This window comes from Pteropus vampyrus, unplaced genomic scaffold (genome assembly GCF_000151845.1).
Source record: "Pteropus vampyrus isolate Shadow unplaced genomic scaffold, Pvam_2.0 Scaffold197, whole genome shotgun sequence".
Taxonomy (NCBI): domain Eukaryota; kingdom Metazoa; phylum Chordata; class Mammalia; order Chiroptera; family Pteropodidae; genus Pteropus; species Pteropus vampyrus.
Genome location: NW_011888978.1, coordinates 2,083,343 through 2,106,762, shown reverse-complemented (window position 1 = coordinate 2,106,762; position 23,420 = coordinate 2,083,343). Strand labels below are relative to the sequence as shown.

The 23,420-nt window shown below is 47.0% G+C and overlaps 1 protein-coding gene across 5 annotated transcripts in view; it reads right to left on the bottom strand.

Annotated features, from left to right (window-relative positions):
- Nucleotides 1-23,420, bottom strand: part of MAML1 (mastermind like transcriptional coactivator 1) — a 42,187-nt gene continuing 18,767 nt past the window's right edge. For 2 of the 5 annotated variants that reach the window (XM_023537719.1, XM_011371969.2), the window contains exons 3-6: nucleotides 8,725-10,137; nucleotides 6,870-7,109; nucleotides 5,336-5,432; nucleotides 1-3,440 (exon numbers count right to left, since the gene is read on the bottom strand). In XM_023537719.1, coding sequence (XP_023393487.1) covers nucleotides 2,461-3,440; nucleotides 5,336-5,432; nucleotides 6,870-7,109; nucleotides 8,725-10,137 — 2,730 coding nt within the window. In that variant the 3' untranslated portion in view covers nucleotides 1-2,460. Of the gene's footprint in view, nucleotides 3,441-5,335; nucleotides 5,433-6,869; nucleotides 7,110-8,724; nucleotides 10,138-10,345; nucleotides 10,771-12,761; nucleotides 12,808-13,488; nucleotides 13,638-23,420 lie in introns of those variants that run through there. The other 3 variants (XM_023537720.1, XM_023537721.1, XM_011371970.2) reach the window with 3 other exon arrangements.

The following is a 23,420-nucleotide window of genomic DNA, read 5'->3' as shown; positions in this document are numbered from 1 at the left end:
TTTCCATACTAGCAAAATACTTTTATTATTTTATAATGATAAAACAGAAAAGTCAAGATTTCTTTTTGGTGTATACCAGAGTTAAGGGAAGTAGAAGAATAAGGGGATTAATAGGATTTTTATGTACTTTGATGACAATAAAAAGTTAATACCAACTGTTTGCCATAAAACTTATCATAGCTCCCCCAAAACACATATATAAAGGATCATAGTTTTAAAATCTATAAAAGTAAAAAATATACAGTCAGAGCTCTAACGCTTATTCCATCTTTAATATAAAATTGTAAACATTTATTTACACAAAGCAAATGTGTATAAAGAAAGTCCGAGCACCCTTTTGAGTCATGGCTCCTGGAAGACGGTGATTTGCACTGAAGCAGGGTCCTCTCCCCCAACCACCCCAAACCAGGTTCATAAATAAAGCCATGGGCAGCTCCTGGGGGGACCCCAGCATCACATTTTATTGCTCTGACACTGTAGCAAGCAAGCAGCCTGCTGTCTAGGTGGCCCCAGGACTAAGGCGGGGGCAGCCCTTCCCAGGAGGGGAGGCAGAGCGCCCTGGGGACAGAGGTGAGCAGCAGCCAGAGGGAGACCAGTGGGGAACAGGGCCCATCACCAGCCTCCAGCCCGCTATATTTGGTAGAAAACCCACTGAAGTCCCCCTATTCCACTTCAGATTGGAGAACTTACTCAGAGGGTGGAGTCTTCACTGGCTCTATGATTCATTCCCTTGTGGGGAAGGTGAGGAGGGCGGTTAAAGGGCAAATGGCCCAACACCACTATTTGTGGTGGGAAATGGCTATTAGAGAAGAGAATCTGAGGGTCCAGGTACCCCTGTGAAGGCACTGCTGGTGCAAAATCGTTACCGATGTGTGGACGGCCCTCCACCCCTTCATCAAAGCCACTCAGGCTGGCCGCATGAATACTTTCCTTGGCTCAATTCTTTACATATAACACTCCTTGAGTTATGTATTTTGAGACTCCGGGGACATAAAAATGAAGCTGCGGTTTCTCCAGAGACTTCCCTACGTCTGAGCCACTCTTCGGCGCACCTTTTTCTCTCCAACACTCTGTGAAAGGCTCTCACCCCGCGCTTGCCATTTCCGAAGTGCTCTCTCCATCTCCTTTTCCACAACCAGGCCACATGTAATACTCTGTTTTGTGGACTCTTAGCTTAGCCAAGTCTATTAATTCACAGACCTTAAAAGAGAAATCCACTTGAACCTTTTAGAGAGAATGTATTAGTGTTATAAAGCAATTATCTTTAAAAAGTGCAAGTCATCTGACACGGGAGTGGCAGGAGTAAAACAAAGTAGAATTCCTTCCTGGGCCAGGCCTACAGCCTAGCCTCCCTCCCCGACAGGGCACACCTCTGAGTTCCCTTCTCTTGACGACACTTTCCTTTCTAGGGAGGGGTACCCTCCTCTTGCCACTGCTAGGACTCCCTAGGGAACTATAATGACTCTTTCTTTTCTCCTCCAATCTAGTAAGTCATTGCCTTAAAGAGGTTTTCCATTTGAGCTAGAGAGAGAAAAACAAAGAGGAAGAAAGAAAAGGCATGGGAACTGAAGCCAGGGTGAAACAAGAAAAACACCTTGTGCACAACTCAAAAACAGTCACCTTCCTAACACAGTAAATAGAAGTTGTCAGAGAAGCTGCAGAAGGTAGTAAGTTACAATGAAAAGGGACACACAAAACCCAAAGACTCCATTTTGGCAGTTAGCCCAGGGCTGTCTGGGGTCTTCCTAAATGCTGACCTGGAAGAACAGCATTCTGGGAGGGGGAGGAGCTGCTGGAAAGACCACATCTGTCACCAGCTCTGCCATGGCACAGCAGCCTGTTCCTTTTTGGCACATGTAGTCATAGCCTTCACTTACAGAAATGATTTCCCAGTGACTCTCTCGTTCCCCTGAAAGCTGACAAAGCAGAAAAAAGTCTCTTCACCAAAAGGAAGCCCTATGTTTCCATACCACTTAATCAACTTAAACCACCACCTATCCTAGGCTGTTTTAAAATCTTTAAAAAATTTAACCTTTTCTATGCTATAATTGCAAATACTTCTGCTATATAAAGTTTCAACAAAAACTTGTCTTCAACATTAGGGCATGAGAAATCTTGGATTAAGTCAACACGATGGCACAGATTTTTATAAGCTTGACACCATGGGGTTTCACTGTGATAACTGTTGGTTTTTTGGTCATTTGGAAAGAAAATCACCTGTATAACCCTGTCCTGCTGTCTCAATGCCAGCAGATGGTCTGGGCCAGCCTGACGGACCACAGTGGCTGGCTTGGAGCTATGGGCTCCGCAGAACCTGGTCAGGCTGGGGTCAGCCGTGGGCTCTGCTCTACCCACCTGGCACCCCAGGCCATGGGCTTTTGGTCCAAACAGTTGCTCACTGTTGAAGATGAGACAAAAATACAGGGTGTACGAACGCTGAAAACACCATAAACCCTCCCATTACTGAGGCCCCAAAAGGTCATCCAAGTCACTCATCCACTCTTCTGAAGTCCTGTTCTTCAGTAGGGAGTCGATCAGGTCAGCATCTCCGGCCATGCTGGCCAACCCGCTGCCACCCGGCTGCCCGCTGTAGGCGAAAGGCAGATCCTGGCCCACAGTCCGCATGGGGTAGGCCTGGGCACAGTGCAGCCCCGCCCGGCCACCCATTGTGGCGCCAGGGCTCTGGCTGAAGGCCCCCAGCTCAGGCACCCCAGGGCTCAGGCCTGGTAAGCCCTGCTGTGGGGCTCCCTGGGGCGGGGCCGAGGCAGGAGCACTGGCCCTCTGCTGTGCACCCACGGGGGGCAGCAGGGGCCCTGCGGTAGCTGCCGAACTCATGGGCGCCATGGGCCTGTTGGGCATTGCCTGGGAAAACTGTGGGCTGGGCATCTTCAGGTGGGTCTGCTGCACGTGGAAACTGGAGGCCGCTGGGAAGGGGCTCACGGTGCTGCTCCCTGGGGTCTGGCTGCGCAGGCTCGGCATTCCCTGATGTTGCCAGGAGGGGTTCTGGCCCCCCAGGGCCGCTGACACCCTTGGGACCTGTGGCTTAGTTAAACTGGAGTTCAGGGTCCCCTTACTGTGCTGTTGGGAGAGGCCAGAGCTCCCCAGAGAGTTCTGTCCGTAGGCAGCTGAGACCGAGGTGTTTTGGCCCAAGCTGGTCTGCCGCGGGACATGGGTGTGTCCGTTGGTGGCCTGTGGCGGGGGTTGGGCAACCATCTGGGTTATGCTAGATGCCATGCCATAGAGGCTGCCCTGTGGCATGCTCTGGGAGCCGGGGAACTGGGCCACAGCCCGGTCCTGCTGGCTTGAGTTTGAGGGGAGAGAGGAAACCGAAGTGTGTCCAGGGCCCATTGGCATCAGACTCCCGGCCTGAGGGAACACTCGAGGGCAGGTGGAGTTGGAGGGACCCAGGTTGTTCATGCCGGGCACAGCGGTAGAGGAGCCTAGAAGACAGAAAAGGGTTTGTCAATTAAGCTGGCATTTCTTGACCCTCACTGTGGAGACACTCCAAGACTCAAGGTGCAGCCGCTATGCTATGGGCATACATCAACACCAGATGGTCAATGGGCTTCAGAGAGGAGCCCTGGGGGCCAACAGGGCAGCAGGCCCCTACACGGTGGGACAAAGGCCAGTCTGCAGCACTGGGGACAACAAGACAGGCAGGGAGGAAGGGGCAATGCCTGGAAGGAAGCTGGCGGACTTCCAAAGCCCACCCCATCTCTGCTCTGCAGCAGGCCCTACAATGGGCACTGAGGGCCCCAAAAATCTGACTCAGGACCTGCCTGAATGAAGGCTCTAAGCGGTGTGACAAGTGACAGCAAAGCTGGGTCGGCAGGCTGTAAGAGTACAGGGGATAAAGGCTCAATGCCAGGGAAAATTGCAGAAAGCATCAGAGAGATGGTGACAAATACACTGGGTTTTAAAAGGGTGGAAGTTTAACAGTTTGAAGAAACGAGTATTCCAGAGAGAAAAGAGTGTGCATAAAGGTACGAAATTATGAAAGCAGGCTGTGTGGGTAGCTCTGGGGCTGTGGTGTGGGGAAGCATCCAGCTGCTTAGAGATAAAACTGAAGAGTCTCGGCCACACTCAGAAAGGCTGTGGACATCATGAAGGACAGGGCTGCATGGCCCAAGGGTACTGGACTGCGACCATGTTTCAGAGCCTGCTGGGCCAGGGCTGTTAAATCACTTAGGTGAGGGTGCATGCAGTGGGCACTGGGGGGTGGCGGAGGGAGTGTGACAGCATGTTTTTTACACCACAAATGACAGGTGGGCAAGGCATGGAGAAGTCCAGATGTTTACCAAGCACCCACTCTGTGGCGGGCACTGTGCTCGGGACAGCATAGGATGGGATAGAGAAGTTCTGGCCTTGGGAGACTTGCTGGACACTGAGGTGGGTTTCTGAGTAACTGTGTAAGGGTTAGCCATAACAGTACTGTTTCTCCTCTCGCTCTCCCCACTAGCACCTAACTAAAAACTGGCTTGAGGGAAAGAAATAGTCCATTTCACAGCCAGTGACAGCACAACAAAGGCAGAGACGGGAACGCTGGCTGAGCCTCGGGCTTCTGAGATGCTTGCTGACTCCCACCTCAGCCCGTCAGTGCACATGAGGCTCCACTGCACTCTCCAGAATGCAGAGCAGTAGCCAGATTCTCTGGGACACTTCGTAGTGAGAGTCACTGACCAAGAAAAGGACAAGCTCCAAAGATATTCTAAGAAGAGCAGGAAGGCAGGTCCAGACCACATTTTGCTGAGTCTGTCAACTGGCACCACAATATGTTTCTGGAGTGACAGCCTGAGCAATGGCAGCCAGGTCTCCTTGCATATCTGATACATGATAGCTAAGAACTCGGAGTTTTTCCTGCCCTTTCCTGGTCAACTGTCCATGGCTGGCGGGGCCACCTGTGACACCAAAGTGAGTGGACAAGAAGAAAGAAAAGCAGCAAAGGCCTCATACAAATGTAGTAAGTCTCCATTATTTGGAAGCCAGGAGGAGGTCATTTTGCAGAAGCAGAGAACGTTTTTAAGAATTATAGAAGCCATTTCCTGTTGATAAGATATCTTCCAATTAGAAAGGGCTTTTCTTGAAAAGACTGTATAGCTAGGAACCCAGCCAAAATGGTCTGCCGCTGTGAGCCTCCTCTCCCAGCCTGCAGGGTAACTCGACAACCAGGAGCCTTGGCTAAGCGGATTGAAGCACGCCTGAGCAAGTGAACGCAGTGTGAACCTGGCGTGAGGCTGGGCAGACAACAGGAATGCGGCACACATGGAACGGAGTACCTGCTTGTCAGGGCCCACTTTCCCCTGCCCCAGAGCCACCAACTCAGGCGCCCCCTCACCTGTGAACTGTCCAACTTGCTGCGGGAAGGTGCTCTGTGTCGGGTCTTGGTACTGGGGTGGCGGGCGAGTCAGGTGACGTTGAAACTGCTGCTTCTCCTAGAAGACGGCAAGAGCAACAGAGCGAAGCAAGCGACCCACATGAGACACACAGTGAGGTCAGAGCGGGGTCGGTCCAAGTCTGTGACTCACAGACGGACTTCGGCGGAGATAACGCTCTTGACCTCATCTGGGAACTTTTAATAAACACCAAGAAACAGAAAGAGGGGGCAGACCTAACAACAATAAGTAAGAAAAAAAAAAGACGGTGTATCAGTTTTAAAAATGGAGGGCAGATCAGGGAAATGCAAATCAAAGCCACAAAGGTATACCACTTCACACCCACTAGGATGGTGGGATCAAAAAGACGAGCTTGGCGAGGACACGGAGAGACTGGCACCCTCACACACCGCTTTGAGAGACAGTCCAGCAGGTGTTCAATGGATAAATGTAAGCGTTATCAACCATATGACCACCCCAAATACGCGCTCAAGAGAATCAAAAACCTATGTTCACAAAAAAAAGTTCAGGAAACAAAACAAATGTCTGTCAACAGGTGAATGGATAAAAAAAAAGTAACAATCATACAAGAGAATATTATTCAGTTATAAAAAGGAGGAAAATACTGATATGAGCTATAGCAAGGTTGAACCTCGAGTCCACTTATGTGAAATGTCCAGAAATAGGCAAATCTATAGAAATAGAAAGTAGATTAGTGGCGGCCTAGGGGGTGGGAAAATAACTTTTAATGGGTATAGGGTTTCCTTTTAGGTGATGAAATGTTCTAAAATTGTAATGGCTGCACAACTCTGTGAAGATACTAAAAACCATGGAATTACACACTTTAAATGGGTGAATTGTATGTCACGTGAATTATAACCCAATAAAGCTGTTATTTAAAAAATGGCAGAACTGAGGCAATGATGTGAGTTTTAAAATCGCCTCTGGATTATTTCTTCTCTTCTGTCTTAAAGATATAAGTTAAAATTCTGCAAACTCTTGTAACCTTGGTACCTGCAGATTGCTTAATGACCAAGCGGATGAACCGCAGGACTTGGAGGGGACTTGTCGGTCCTGGTTCTACAGCTCCAGGACCGCAGGCACGTCTTCATTTCTGTTTCATGTTCCGGCTTATAACAAACTCTACATTTACAACGAAGCTGAGTCCCAGAGCGAACCAGTGGATCATGGAGCTCAGTGGTTTGGCAGCTGCCGACAATGGACATGGAAAAATGTCCCTAACACGCCGAGTTTTAGCCACAGATTCTGTCTTCATTAAAATCTCCACTAAGTGACATAAAGCTGCTTCTGACACAAGCCACCACTGTCCGAGAAATGCCCCAATCCTGGAAAGGGGTTTAAAAAAGCAAAGCACTAATGCTGAACATGCAAATGAGCACATATTCACATCACCCCTAGTGGAGCTTGCAGCCACTCTGGCGACTTGGGAGGCAGGCAAAGGTGGGGGGTGGGGTTGTCTTCCACCTTTCTCTTTACCTGCTCTGCCAGAAGGTGCTGTTGCCTTTGCAAAAACTGCTGTTGCTGCAAGTGCTTTTGTTGCTGCTCCCTCTGTTTCTGTTGGTCCAAAAGCAATTGATGCTGCTTCATTACAGCTGCCTGCTGCTGGCTACTGAGATAGGGGGTGCTGCTGTGAGTGCTGGCCACGGATGCAGTGGGTGGCTGGGTCCCCACGCTGGAGGCCTGGGCTGGCATGGGGACGTTGGGAGGGTTCTGCTCCTGTCAACAAAGATAGGGGGTCTCAAGTCAGGTGGGACACGGTGAAGTCTATAAGCTCCCCATCAGAGCAGATGAGCTCTGTCCATCCAGCAAGAGTGAATACCTGGGTGTCCAGGCACAGACACCAAGAATGCATTAGCTTTGCTTCCTGTGACTCACAAGTAGCAAGGGTGTGATTTTACATTTATGCTTGGATATCTGCACACAATCATTTCTGCAGGCAACTGTGGCTTACACATACAGGCTCACTGGAGTGAGTGTAGGTGGGCTCCTAGAAGAGAACTCTGAGGGACTCTGGTTGATGGAGACACTACATTCAGAGTGTGCAAGCCTCTGGTCCCTGGTGGTGGGGCTGTCCTTGAACCGCCTGAAATGGTATCATTTGTCCACTCATGTACGGCATTTTTCTGAGAAGAGATTGCTTGGCTTCTGTTAGATACTCATGCTTAAAAAAGACTATCAATGAGAACTTTAACAAATATTCTCTATTCACACATGGACCAAAAGTGAGAGGCATGTCAAAAGTTACCACAGTTATTCCAACATCATTACTTATACTTCGAAGGGGAAAGTTTAACTAAAAACAGGAAAAAGGCAAAAAGCAATGATCACTTAAACAAGTCCAATTTCTTGAGCTTCTTTCCACTCCTTACTCATTAATATATTTAATCTCTACAAGATTCTAATCTTAGAGCAGACAGATTCTGATGTAACTTCCTCCCCGCAATCACCAGAAGCTTATGGGCGACAAGAGATACTGAAATGGCAGTCATCACTGTGCCACTTTTTCTTAAGGTTGCTTTTTATTGCTGTGTAGCAGTTAAATGGCTGAAATAAGTGAAGTTTCAACATTTACTTATGCATGCAACCTGCTGAGATGCTTAAACTGCCCGTTATTTTGGCTAAGTAGATACAATCATGTGATGAGTATGTGTGCAGACATCTAGGCCACAATGTGGAGTGAGAAAAGCAAGCATGCTGCATTGTCTTTGAGGAAGCTAGGGACTCTTGTTAGTGCACGAGGCCTGGACAGGAAGGCTTCCAGGGAGGAGGCATCTTAGAACATATCTGAAGAGAGCAGAGATGCAAATCGTGATCGTGATAGCACTGGCACTTGACCATTCTCTGCCTTACAGAGCCATGTGCTTCTGCGAGGCTTGCTCATCATGTCTGAATAACCATGGACTTCAGATACATTAGGAGGAAGCAGCACTCATCTAAAAAGGTCGTAAGCTTACTAAAACGTCAAGTATTTTGAACACAGAGCTCTGAAATGTAGTAAAAATAAATAAATAAAAGCAAAGCCTCTAAGAAGCACATTAAGCCTGATCTTTACCTGCAAAATACAGCCATAAATGACATAAGTTGTGTGGCATGAGGGAGACATGAGACTAAGGGCAGGTGCTCCCTCAAATGTATGAAGAGTTAAAATCAAGTTACAATAGGGAATTTTACCCTGTTATTATTAAAAATCAGCCCTGGTTTTGATCAATTTTTACTCCCAAGGAGTCACAAGACAACTACAGCTGCTCCTCCCTCCTTCTTTCTGTTTCCCCACTACTTGGACCCCGTAACCACTGGGATGCAGAGTATCAGGGAGAAGGCAAATGCTTACCTGGCTGGGAGGAACCATATTTCCTCCGAGGAAAGGCATATTTCCAGGCTTTGGTTTCATCAGAAACAAGGAGTTCTGCTCGTTGCTTAGATGAGGCAGCTGCTGGGGAAGATAAGCCATCAGGGCTGTCTTGCTCTGGCCAGCCCCAGGGCCACCTTGCCCACAGTCCGCTTTGTAGTGAGAAAGGGGCTTGGTATTGCCATAGTCCAGCACTGAGCCTTGGTTAGTCACGGTGTTCTGGCTCAAATTACTTGGCGGCTGATGACTCAGCAGGTTCACGTGGCTGGGCTGGAGGCAGGGGCCTCCGGGGCGGGGGGGGCCCTTGTTCGTGTTGGACATTGTGAGCAGCGTGGAGTGGGTGAAGTCCTGCTTGTAGCCAGGAGGGCTGGCAGGCTTTTCCATGGGATAAGGGACGTTCAAGGGGCTGTGGGAGGGGCCTGTCTGCTGCCACGTGGACATCTGGCCTGGTGCTGCGGTGGCCTGCTGTGAATTTTGGAGCATCTGCTCGCGCTTCTGCTTGGCAGCGATCTGCTGGAGCTGGTGGGCCGAGGACAGCTCTGAGGTCCCTCCCGGGCCCTGGCTGGGCAACACCACACTGGAGATGGCTCTTTGTGCATTCTGGGCCTGGGCTGATGCCGGCATCAGGCTGGGACTGGGACAGTCCACCCCGGGCTGACCAGAGGGGTGGAAGAGAGGCTGAGAGCCCCCTAGGCTAGGTGGATCTGTGCTCACTGGGCCAGATGAAGACCCCATAAAGGTCTGTCCTGCAGACCCAGCCCTCACTTGTGGAGAGCCTAATGGCTCTTGTTCGAAGGCTGCTGGAGAGAACTCTGTCTTAATATTAATGTCCTGCACCAACGGGGGCTGTGTGGCAGTGCCAGAAGACTCTGGATCCTTCTTGTCTTCAAAGTCCTCAGTGAACAGGTCCTTCATGTCCTCGTCAGGCACTGACCTGTTCAACTCCTCGATGAGCTCCTTCCACTCCTGCTCGTTGAGGTTGAGGTCAGGCATGAGGTTGCTCTGGGACATGGAGCCTCCGGCTCCCGCAATCATGCAAGGCAGGTCATCGACAGGCTCCTGCTTCAGTTCTTTATTCAGGCTCAGAGGAAACGACTCACCAGGGCTGCTGCCTCCATTCAGGCGGAGGCTTGGGTCTGCCAAACGCTTCTTATCCATGGAGGCCGGCCCAAGAGAGTGCTTCCCGTCAGCCTGCAGGGCCTCTGTGCCAGGCTTGTCAGGCTGACTGAGGGGGGATGCCGGAGGCAGGCCGTTGGAAGAGACAGCTATTCCGAGGGGGGCTTCTCGGCGGGTCTTCTTATGCCCAGAAAAGAGGTCTCCATAGCCATTCTGCTGATCACCATTCTGAGGGGAGGTGGTGTTATCAAGGTTCCTCTTCACCGTGTCGTGGAGATGCTGAAAAACATGGAGAAGAGTGACGTCCGTGTGCAGCAAAGTGCATGAGATTCCTCTGCTTTGACCAAGGGCCTGTACCCCAGCAGTGCTCCTCTGCGATTTCCTGACCACTTTATACTCCTCACTCTGGAAACATCTCTAATTTACCTCTGGGGCTGCCTCCCCCTCCCCCAAGTCCTGTGACCTCGGCTGAGCAAGGACTACTAACCAGCTCAGCTGTGAGAAAGGACCCAGTTGCAGCCGACTGGTGAGTCCCTGGACTTGGGCCATCTTCTCTCTTTTCGCAGGGCACGAGCCTGATGCTGCCCAGTCTCTTGGTGTGAGGGTGTTCCCAAGAGTGGGGCCAATGAGATAGGGCCAGAGCGTTCATACACACTGATAAGGATATGACGTGATGCCTGCATCTAGCTGTACCTGAGAGCAGCCATCCCCCCCTTTCGCCTGTGAGAACAAATAAACCCCTTGTGTTTAAGATGGTTTAACTTAGATTGCTGCTGCTTTCAGCTGAAGGACCCTGGCAGTAAAGGCTCTTTCTCAGGCTTGGTGGGGGCTGGCCACCAGTGCTAGGCTCCATCCTGTTGCACAGGCCAGTGTTAATGCCCTTCCCAGCCTTTCCAGGAGCCTTGCCCTGCCCCACCCCTTCTCTCCCCCTGGGATTTTGTCCCACTCTTCTCCCCACCAACCGTGAGCATTTTCTAAACCCCTGTGCCTAGTGACCACCCTTCACAAACTCCACTTCTTATCACGACTCTCTGACCAGAGCCATGTCTGTCTACGCTGTCATTTTTGCTTTCTCATCCTCAACTAGATTCATTCAACTGACCTTTTATAAAGAGGCTGCCTTGTGCAGGCACAGCGCTGTGGACTATCAAGACAAATGGAACCTCCGCATGGGCTCCCAGTCTTCTAGGACATGGGACATACACAGACATGGCTACAGAATAAGACAAATGCCCTACGCAAGCAGTAGAGAAGTTAAGCACCCTGAGAATTCAGGGGCAGGAGTTTCACGAAAAGAGCATGACAATGGGGTGGGGAGGAGAGGTGACATCTTCCTACCACTTCCCCAGCCTAGTCTGCAGCTATCAGGACAGGATTCCTCCACTAACGGGTGCCCACATCCAGCCTCTAAACACCGGCTGCTCCTTTCCTATGTTTACTTTTGTTACATTTTCGTCCTACATCTCCCAACCCCAATCCCATCCCTACTTCCCACCGACCCCAAGCATCTATACTGAGCTATTTATGTTTACAAAGTTCCAAATAACAGCATTCATTATTATCTTTAAATAGATTTCAGAGGAGTCAGACAGTAGCATGCAGCCCTGTGCTGTTGTCCTCCAGCTGCAGAGAAGGGTCACGCAGACCACCACACCTGCCCCAGGACCTGAGTGTTAAGAGTACTGTTACCTGGGGTTCCCGCCTAAGGCAACTCAGTGGGCACCAGCTCTCAGCAGTCAACAAGTTGCTAGATACGAATGAGCAACAACTAAGAAAACAAGGAGGTCATTTTCTAATCTGAGTCCTAATTCTAATGCTCCCTCCCATTCCTATCCCCACTTCATTTTCTTATTTTTTAACTGTTAAAGCCTATTGTAAGTGCTGAGTCAGTAGTTCTTTAAATCAGTATCTGGATACCTAAATTAGCTCAGAAAAACTTAGGAATACTCAATAAATGAAACTGTAGGGCAGAGGTGGAAGCAAAACTTGATCCTATAACAACTCAACAGCCAGACATCAGCTTTCCTTTCCTGTAGGTTCTTCTGCTTCCTGCTGCCACCTAGGGGTGAGAGGGAGGAAAGAAACCATGCTCCTAAAATGGACATTGTTAAGATTCATTGTTTGAAAAGTTTCCTTTGGAAAAGGTAAATTCACGCCCATTTAATCTGTCAGAAGGAAATCAATATGAGTTGCTAATTTTTCTTGGATTTTTATTCTATTAATATTTTTTGGAGGGTGGTGGTGGGATCATTTGTTCCTCAGTGTCACGTTTGGGTTGTCTGTAAACTAGGAGCTCAGTTTTCCATTTTCCTAAGGGGGAAGATGGAAAGCTAAGAGGTCAAGGCACTTGATGAGTCAGCTGTTTGTCCCAGATTAGAAACAGAATCTTTCTTTGCCCTAACAATTATAAAAGCTACCACTCCCTTTTTCAATATCCACATGCAAACAGCTGCAGACAAGTTCCAAAGTAACACCACCAGGTCATTTTCTCAACTGCTCTCAAAATTTAACTGGAATGATGTAGGTGGGGGTGGGGGCTGTGGAATGTGGTGGCCCTGGCAGATTTTTAAGCCTTGAGCACTGCAGAAGGTGGCAAGGTGAATAAATCACAGAGCCTAATCTCAGAGAATTCCCAAGAGATGGGAAAATGGCTTGAAGAGATTACAGATTACATAAGAACAAACACAGTAGCGCTTGTAAGCAGACAAGACTGGCTGCCATGTATAAATGCATGTGGTTGCTCTCAGCCTAATGTATTTATGGGTGCTCAGCTCAGAGGTTCCTGTTTCTGTCTTAACTACCAAATGGTCTCGTGGTGCACAGGGTTGAAGGAGAACCAGTTCTGATGCTCGTTTCCTTCGCAAGGGGGTTTTGCCTATAAACTGGAGCCCCCACATGCTCACCTTGTCAGTCTTCCACCGACACACCCTGCAGGCCTGACCTCCGCCTTAGCCAGTGCCACCTACCATCTTCTGTTCTGGAAGAGAGGTCCCAGGATATCAACGCTGCTCCCAGTAAAGCCAGAGTTGCAACACCTTGTGGACACCGAATCAGCATCCTGTAACCCTGCTTGAACCACTACGCTTACAGGCCAGGCCCTCCACCTCCTCCCTCTTTCATTGTCTACCACTGAAATTCCAGTGTGCTTTGTGGTCAAACTCCCCCAAATGATAACACCTATATTCTTCAACTCTGAGCTAACAAACAGATGTGCTGTTTAAGACAGGGTGACTCTCTCATCATGGCTCTTTACAAGTGGCCAGCAACTCTAGGGCAGCCACCAATGCTTCCTGCCCTTTCTCACTGGGTACTCACTGTTCATCCTTCTCCCTCTCTGTCATACTTCTATCAGCCAAATTCCCCCACCCCCACCCGAGAACCAGCATCCTGGTCCACCACAATGTGGCTTCCACCCTGTGGGAAGTGACTGGATGTTGGATGTGGAGAATAAAAGAAAGGGAGGACTTAGGAGGCCTGCTTTCTCCAAGGGCAGCAATGATCTTCATGCTGTGAAACTCAGTCCACATTTTCAGTCTTTCCCTCTCTGTCCATCATCTGCCACTTAATTCTCTCCATCTTTAAAGCTTTAATAATTCAAGCTTTAATTCTCATATTTCTCTACCACATTACCTTGCTTTCTCTTCTACTTTTCTGGTTGTTTCTTCTTAGTCTCCTTTAAGGTAGGTCTCCCCTTCAAATAAATATCCGAGTCCTTTCCTTTTTTTACTCTGCACATTCTGAGTGATCTCATCCATTCTCATGTCTTCGAATTCCTATGACTGAACATCACACTTAGAATAAACCCAACTGCCCAGAGATGGAGTGCTGACCTACCAGCCCTTGCCACCACCCCCCCGCCCTCCTTTCACAGGCCCTCTCTATTGCACATCATGCTTGAGTCACAGCGGCCTTCTTACAGTCCTTCAAATGTGCCCGCTCATTCTGCCTCAGGGCTCTTCTCTTTGCCCAGAACTTCTTCCCATCGCAAAATTCAGTTCCTTATCTCCCCAAAGTCATTCTCTGATCACTCACTCCTCCCCCACAATCACTCTATCCGATTACCTTGTTAATTCTCCTACAGGAAGCACTCATTTGAGTGGACATGGCTCCCCGCAATTAGAAGGAAAAGCAGAGACCTCAGTACCTAGAACAGCATCTAGCATTCGATAACAACTTGTGAATGAATTGTACTATGTCTAACCTACCCATGTCTACAGAGCTCCAGACTCCCGTCTGTCAACCTACCTACCTGGTGTGCTCTGCTAGGGGTAGCACAGACACCTCAGACTAAATCTGTCCAGACTTGGAGCAGTGTCTCCCTAGTCTTGTTTGCTGTGCTTCTGTTCTGCCTCAGGGAATGTCACGATGACCCACCCAGTCACATAAACCAGGGACCAGGGTGCTGCTCTTGTCCCTTCTTTTTTAGTCCCTGCATCTGACCAGTCCACTACCCCTAATGGGCCTACCTTCTTAGCATTTCTTGAATTCACACACTTCTCTCTTTTTACTAACACCAACTGCTCTGGCTTGAATTATTTTAACCATGTCTAAAGCCAGTCTTGTCACAATCCCCACCCTCATCTAATGTTCTACCCTATAGTCAGAGTGATTGCATAAAGGACAAATCTGATCCGGTCATTCCCTCAAAACTCTTCCATGGCAGGTCGCCGCACGGGTCTGTGTGATCCTGAGCTTGGCACTGGCACACGAGAAACTCCCCACCAACCCCCCAACCACGCCTGTGCTACACTCCTCCAGTGTGCGGCTCACTGGAACGCCTCAAAAGAGTAGGCTGAAATACATAAAATGATAACCTTTCAGGGAGCCATAGTGAAATACTGGCAAGTTCAACCTGACACCATGCTGGCTTTTCCTTTCCCTGTGAGCTCTTCCAGCACCCTGAACATATACTTAGGACCTTTGGAACCTTGTGCAGGAAAAGACCCTCTCCAGGTAAAGTGGATCTATTTTCATGCAACATTCAAGGTTCCAATGGCAACTTGGATAAGGCATGGATTTGAGCCAAGTGTGACAGGGGCAAGTCATGACTTTGCAGTGAGCCTTGCCAAGCACCTGGCACCTGCACATACTATTCCCCATGCTTCAGAATCTCACCTTCGAAGGTGCCCTGAAGATGAGCATCACGCTCTGGTTCTGCCGCAGACAGAAGCCAGACACTTGGCGGGGTGTCCTGAGGTTTGCACATTTGGAGGTCTGGGGAAGAATGGGCACCGGCACCCACAGCCCTGCCCCCCATCAGACTGAGGCAAGGTCCAGATTACCCTCTTCCACTCAGGAAGCTGAAAGAGGAGTCTGGTATGAAGCACAAGCAGCAGGGAGTGAGTCAGAGTTTCAAACTGTAAGAAATGTACCTCCCCTAGGTCAACCATGAAGATCCCCATCAAGGTGTCTTCACCAGAAAAACAGGCCATGCTAGGAGGAAACCCCACACAGAAAGGCCCCAAATGTTTCTTCATAAAGTATTTAAAGAAAATCTATCACAGAACTGTCTGCTAGTAAAGATTCCCAAATTTAAGACATTATTTGTCTTCTTAGTTTGGACCCTCATTGATATAGAAGCATGGGGAGCACTAAAGAGATCAGTGAGCAGCACCATTCCTTACCAGTGAACTCGCCTGCAGGGACACACCAAAAATGACATGTCCTGAGATCTGCGTTTTCCAGAAAACTTCAGTTTGGTACCTAGACATTTTTATCATCACCTTTTTTATTTTTTATTTTTAAAGAATTATAGAATCTTTACGGACAGGACAGAGATGTCCAGTGACCATTCACCCAGTTTCCCCCAATGGCTATATTTTATATAATTACAACACAGTATCAACTGGGAAGAATGTATGTGTACAGTTCTGTATCACTGGAACATGTGACTAAACCTTTTTTGATAGAAAGCTTGGCTATGTATTTTACACAATGTAATCTCTTCCTGCATTATTATAAAGCAGAAAAGTTAAAATTCACACTTTATATTGAGAAACAAAATTGCTAAATAGATTGGTTCTGGTACTTGGCAGGCAGTCCGTATATTCTCTTTGCTATAGAAAAACCAATCTGGGACACCACGTGAGGCTCAGAAGGTTTTGCAGTGCACATGAAAACGAAGCAGGCTGTGGTAACTGGCTGCACGACCTTAGCTAAGACATAACCCTTCCAGCATCTGCTCTCTTGACTTGCATAATGAAGACTCTGGGAAAGATGATCTAAGGTCCTACTCAGTTTTAAAGGTCTACAATGCTCATCCTGCTAACAGCAACTACTGCCCTACACAGGAGATGCCCTCAGGGGTTCACAGTACTCATTCACTGAGATCCTACTATATGCCAGACATTGCCCTACAGAGGATGTGCACAAAATAATGGTACATTCAGATATGCACTAGGCTTTTACTATACTCTAGGCAGGGCATTAGGCAATGGGGATAAAAAGATAAGACATAGTTCTGTTTCAGCCAGCTGGGATGTGACAGAGCAGCTATGAAGGCAGGCTGGAATATTAATGGAAGCAAGAGAAGGGAGGGCATGGTGAACTTTCTGGAGAAGGGGACACCTGTGTTAGGTATTAAAGGAGCACAGAAGTCATCCAGAAGAGACATTCCAGACTGAGGAGCAAAGGCAAGGATATACATATGAGCACTGAGTGGGAGTGGACAGAAGGAGGCAAGTAGGAAAAAAAAAAAGTAGTTTAATGTTGCTAACTATCTAGAGTTAGAGGTGTTAACTCTAGAGAGCGAGGCTGAGAATGGGCCATGATGGCCCCAAAATGTGACTTAATGAAAAGTTACCAAAAATACACAAAACTAGAGAGAACAGTATATTCAACCCTCATATGCCCATCACCCAACTTAAACAACTATTAGTATTTGGCCATTTTGTTTCATTTTCTACCTCCCTACCCTTTTGCCCCCAAAACTGTATTATTTAAAAAAATAAATCCTATGCAAATCATCATTTAATCCATAAATATTTCAATATTTCTCAAAAGTAAAACTCTTAAAAATATATATGTGTGTATAGTATCACACCATTATCACAACTAAAACATTAATAATTATTATCACCACCTCAAACCCATTAGGATGGTTACTATAAAAAATAAAAATAAAACAGAAAACAAATGTTGGCAAGGATGTGGAGAAATTAGAACTCTTGAGCTTTACTGGTGGGAATGAAAATGGAGCATCTGCTATGGAAAACAATATGGTGGTGGTTTCTCAAAAAATTTAAAAAATAAGGTTTACCATATTATCCAGCAATTTCATATTTTAAAAAATCCCGTTTCCAAAAGAACTGAAAACAAGGACTCAAACAGATATTTGTATATCCATGTTCATAGCATCATATTCACAACAGCTAAAAGATAGAAGCAATCCAACAGTCCATCAATGGATGAACAGATACACAAAGGGTGGCCCATACACACAACAGAATACTACTTAGTCTGAAAAAACAAGGAAATTCTGACATATGCTACAACATGAATGAACTCTGAAGATATGATGCTAAGTGAAATAAGCCAGTCACAAAAAGACAAATACTATATAATTCCATTTATATGAGTTACCTAGAGTAGCATAACTCATTAAGACTGAAAATAGAATGGTGGTTCTCAGGGACTGGGGCAAGGAAGAAATGGGGAATTGGTGTTTAACGGGGACAGAGCGTTGGTTTTACAAGGTGAAAAGTGCTGTGGAGATGGGTGGTTGTGATAGTTATACAACAATGTGAATGTACTCAATGACACTACACTATATACACTTAAAAATAGTGAAGATGGCAAGTTTTGCCTTATGTGTATTTTACAATTTAAAAATTCTTTAAATTCTTATTTAAAGAATCAGTTTCTTGACTCATTCAGACCCTACCCTAGGGCTAACCTAGGAGTCACATCATTTCTCCTTAAACATTTCAGCCTGTATCGCTAAAATATAAATTCTTTAAAAAATAACTATGACACCATTACTGAATGTCAAAAAAAATCAAGTTGTTGTTAGAGTTGGTTTGTTCAAGTCAAGATCCAACACACTACATTTGGTTGACATGCTCTTAAGACTCTTTCAATATGCAACAGTTCTCGCTCCAATTTTTTCCTTTGCCATTTATTTGTCCAAGACAGTCGCTTGTCTTGTAGAATTTCCCAGTTCCATAGCTAGCTGATGGTATGCTCCCTCCCAGTGTCCTTTACAAGTTCTTCTATCGTCTGTATTTCCAGTAAACTGCTAGTTAGATGCTCGATCAGAATCACATTTTAACGTAAACACATATAAGTGATGTACAGCATGTCATTTTAATAGGATGTTAGCAGATGAGGTCATATTTGCATTTTTACAAGCTCTCTATGACTGTGAGGCAGATGGATTTCAAGGAGGGAGGCTCGGCCAGAGTGACCAAGTAGGAAATTGCAAAAACAATATGTGAAAGAGATGAGACCTGACAGTGGCTATGGGAGAAGAGGAGATGATTTTAAAGGTAGGGTGGAAGAAAATTTAGCAGGTCCTGGAGACTGATTTTATATTGAGGGTGAAGGGGAAAGTAGTTTGGGTATACAGGTAAGATACAGAACAAAGGAAAAGCAGGGTTTTGGCGGGGGAAGGGGTTGGTTCCGTTTTAGCCATGAAGAGATGACTGGACCATGCAGAGGATGTCCAAGGGGCAGTGTATGAGACTGACTGGGAGTTAAGCAGACCGATGGTCCTCAGCAATGCATGCAGCTGAGACCATGAGCAGATCCACTCACTCAGGAAGGGGCAGGTGAAGGGCCCATAATGAGGACAGAATACAAGGGAGAGTGATGGGTTAAAGGTACCAGAAAGGTTCAGAAAGATAAAGGCTGAACATGTCTATTGGGTCTGGTCACTAATGGGTCACAAATGATGTTGCCCACAGCAGTTCCAGAAGGTTGACTGGAATAAAAACCCTTGAGTGAGAAGTAATCCTGAAGTGAGTAAACAGTATGAACTGTTCTTTCCCAAGTTTAGTTTAAAAAGAGAGATGTAGATACAAAGTAGATTAGTGATTGCCAGGGCTGGGAAGCGGGGAATGTTTGATGGATAAGGCTAATGGATGCAGGGTTTCTGAGGTGATGATAATGTTCTAAAATTGACTGTACTTATGGTCACACAACTGTGAATAAACTAAAAACCACTGAATTGTATGCTTTAAATGTATGAATTGTGTGATATGTAAATTATATCTCAGTAAAGCTGTTAAAAAAATATGAGAGAAACTGGTTGGTAGACAAAAAAGGTCAAAGAAGGGTTATTTTGGAATAATACTTGAGCTCACTTAATTCCTCTGGAACTGTTACTCTATGAATCCGGTCAGGCATTCATATATGAGTATGAAAAAGATGTGTCATGACAACTCCTAAAAGTCTAACCCCGACCTTCCCAAATACAGGGAAATTCTGACTCAGCTGAGGGACTACGCATGTAAGAGTGATGCCCTTCCCTTCCAGGGCCAAGCCCTCCACCTGGGTTCTCGACCCCACTCACTCCATTCAGCCTCTTCAAGGTCCTCGTTCATTCAATTACGACCTTTTTCTCTATTTTCCATCTTGCTCTCACTTTACTAGCTCCTCCTTCCCCTAAGCGTGGACAAATGCCCAGCATCTCCCATCTTTTGCCCTCCGTCCTAACCTATATGGTATTTCAGCATTCCCAGAGCACGGCAAGGCAGGTTTGAACTCTGGTTTGGTTAACTGCTTAACTGCTGTGTGCTCACAGGCAAATTAATAAACATCCCCAGCTTTAGTTCCTCATCTAAATAGAAGGAGAAGGGGAGAAGAGCCACTTCTTGGTGGGCTGTGAGGCCCCTTGCTGTCAATTACTGGGCAGCTGATAAAGGTCTTAAAGTTCGCTAATTCTCTCCCTTCACTTCAAAGTTTCTTCAAACACGAGTCTTTACTATGTCATCCTCACCAAGGTGACCGATCTCCTGGTTCTTAAATCCAAGGAACACATACCAAACTGCATCTCTTTGCCCTTTCCGAGGCACTGAGATCTAATGGCCACACCTCCCTTCTCTACACAGTGTCCTCCTCCTTGAGGCCCACAAGACCTACCATACTCTGGACCTGCTCCTGCCCCCAAGGCCACTCCTTGCAGGCTGCCCCTTGTTATGCCTGCTCCTTCAGTGATGATACTGGTAGAGCCTTTGTCCCCTTTCACTGCTGTCACATCCACACTCAGGGCCTAAGCCACAGACTAGCAACCTTGCACAGAGCAGGCACCTGAATACTTCCTGAGTAGACACTTCCCGGTAAGTAGTGTCCAGCCCTCTCGTCTGTGCTTTAGACTTGCACATTTGACTGTAAACTAGGACTCTCCATGTGGAAACCAGAAGGACATCCTCTAAACTTGGCTCTTTGTCTTCCTCCTTTCCTCTCATGCTCCTGACTTGGTGTGTGGCTCAATCTTTGTCCTCTCAGGTGGCCCGACATTGAATTCTGCTGATTCTACCTTTTAAACTTCTCTCCAGTAGGAGCCCCTCAAGCCACCTCCATCTTAGTCCAACTCCTCATTATTTACCTAGATTACTGAATAACCTCATGCTGATCTGTTTCTATTCTCCCTCTCTTCCTATTATAAGCGTGACTGATATAAAATACAAACCTAAACCATTTAAAATCCGTCCTTCCTTCCCCATAACATATGAAGTTCAAATTCCTTAACTTGGTACAGGGCCTGTTTAACCTGATCCCAATGAACTTCTCTGTTTATCCCATGTTGTTCCCTTAAGGCCTCGACTTAAACTAAACTCTTTTCAGGACTGAGAAAATAGTTCTAGCCTGGCGACCTTCTGCTAGTCCTTTAAGATTCAGCCCAAACATCAACTCCTCTGTAACATTCTCCCCTTATCATTTACCCACAGTCAAGTTCTTCATTCCATCCCTAGTGCTCTAATAAAACTTTGTCCATAGACTTATGTTTCACATTCATGGTAAAGTACTGCAGTCAAACTGTAAATACTCACAGACCTGTTTCTCTGCATCTCCCCCTTCTGTGGAGGACAACAACCTTGCCCTTTACAACCCTAGCGCCAGGTACAATGCTCCGCAAGTAACAGGTACCCAGAGACCATTTCCAGAATGAACCCTCCCACCTTCCCCGTGGCTCCCCTTCTCAGTCACGTTATTGTTCATTAGTTTCATGGATATTTGTCTTTCAGTTTCACGGACTCTCTCTCTGCCCAGTAATGGAGGCAGGCTAGTCAACTTAATCTTCAGGATAGCCTTAGGAGTTAGTGTTGTACTTTATCCCTAATTTTAAGAATCAAGACACCAAAGCTGAAAAAAAAGTTAAAGAACTTGGAAAGTGAGCACTGAACCAGGATTTGAACACAGATCTAATTTCATTCAAAGTCATTTCTCAAAGACCAACTTCTGTGACTCTTTCAAATATCCCTTTTTCACCTCAAAATTCTGAGTATATTTACTTAATCAACTCTTTTCTTTCCCTCCTCTTTGACAGGGAACATCTCTCTTTGCAAAGATTAACTCTCTTCCGATGCACCTTCATATCCCCTCTGGACCTGCTTAATCTGAGACTTTTCCTCTTTAAATTCTTCCCCTCCCCACCTCAAAAATAACTTCAATCTCTTTTGTTCTAGAGCAGTGGTTCTCAAAGTGTGGCCCTGGACCACCAACAGCAGCATCACCTGGGAACCTACTAAAAATGCAAATTCTCAGGTACTACCCAAGGCCTAATGACACAAGAACTTGAGGTGGGGCCCACGTAAGTTTTAACAAGCCTTCCAGGTGTAGTCACACTAAAAATAAACAAGTGAAGCTAATTTTAATATATTTCATTTAACTCGATATATATTATCATTTTAAATATAAGTGATATAAAGAGATATTTTATTTTGCATTCTTTTTTGGTACTAAGTTTTCAAAACTCAGTGTGTAGTTTACACCTTTGGTATAATTCAATTTGGACTAGGAACATTTCAAGTGCTTGACAGCCCTTGTGGCTGGTGGCTACCGTACGGGACAGTGCAGCTCTAGAAACTAGTCTGAGACTTCAGTTTTTGGGATAGTGCCCCTGTACCTGTCGCCTTGTGCTGGCAGCAGGCTCCTTACTGCACATCTCATAGCCTGCCTTCCCATGTCAGAAAAGCTGAGCGTACACACCAGGTCGCTCCGCACACTAAGACACTCTGCATGGGACCTTCTTTGTTGAAGTATTCAACTTTGCCCCTCCTTTCTTCCTCCCAGACTCCTTCTTGTGATCTCATTCAATGTATTCAACAGGAGCGCCCCCACAGCTGGCACTCGGAGCCAGCCAGCCACTGTCTGTGTCCTGGGGATATAGCAGGGAACAAAATGAACCCCTTGCTCCCCTAGAGCCCACAGGAGTTGGCTTTTGCTCCCAAGAAAAAAAGCATAGAAAGAAAGTTTGTGGGGCTTATGATTTTAAATAAGGTACTCAGGAAAGGCCTCAAAGACTGTGAGAAGCATGAGCCATTTGCCAGAGATAAGAGAGTGAACTGTGCCAATATCTATGGGAAAGAGTCCAGCAGTGCAGAGGCCGAGCAGGAGCATATGCCTGGTGGTGGTGGTGAGCATAAAGAGATGGTGCCAGAGGGAACCTGAGGGGAGGGGAGAGAGGGACAGCAGACAGGAGGAACAAAGTGCCAGACTGCATAGGGCTGTGGGCTCTGGTTAAAGGCTGGCTTCTCTCTCAGTGCCATGGAAAGACTGGTGGAGTTGGAGCAGGGGAACAAGCTGCTAGGTGAAGAGCAGACTGTAGGAGGGTGAGGCAAACAGGGAGACCAATTAGGTGGCAATAATCCTCGTAAAAGAAACGATGGCTTAGACCAGGGTGGTAGTGGCACAGGTGGTAAGAAATGGCCAATTCTGGATGTGTGCTGAAGGTGGAACTGCTGAGGTCTGCTGATGGGGTTTGGGTCAAGGGTCTCTGGGAGAATGTCCTTGACAGCTGGCATGTGGCTAGAGCACAGTGAGTGATGGCAGATGGCAGTGGAGAGGCAATGGGGAGATGCTGCTGAGTGTGTGGGGTTAAGGAAGGAGGTGGGCAGAGAAACGGTTTTACCAGAAACACAGGGGGGTCTGTAGGCATACCCCGGCACTCAGCTGCAGAAAGTACGAAGTACCCACCTTAAAGTCTTCCTCAATTCCCCGAGAGGACTGCAGTTTGCCGTGGGCTTTTTGTGTCATCCTCCAGTGTGGCCCATATAATACAGAACAGCAGCAGTCTCCATCAGTTCCTAGGGAAGGGTCACTCCCTTACTCACCTGTCCTCTAGAATGGGACTTGACTCATCATCACTATTCAGTAAACAGACCCCTAAATTCTGCCTGTTGGTTGGGACTGGCTAGTTTGTCAAACCAGAACACTCTATGGCTGGCCAGATCTTCTGGCAAAAGCTCATGCCTGATTAACAGAAGTAATCAAGAGATCAAAACAACAGAATAAACATTAAAAAGAAATTTCCTAAACCAGGAGTCCCTAACCCCCAGGCCACAGACTGGTACCAGTTCATGGCCTGTTAGGGACTGGGCCACACAGCAGGAGGTGAGCGG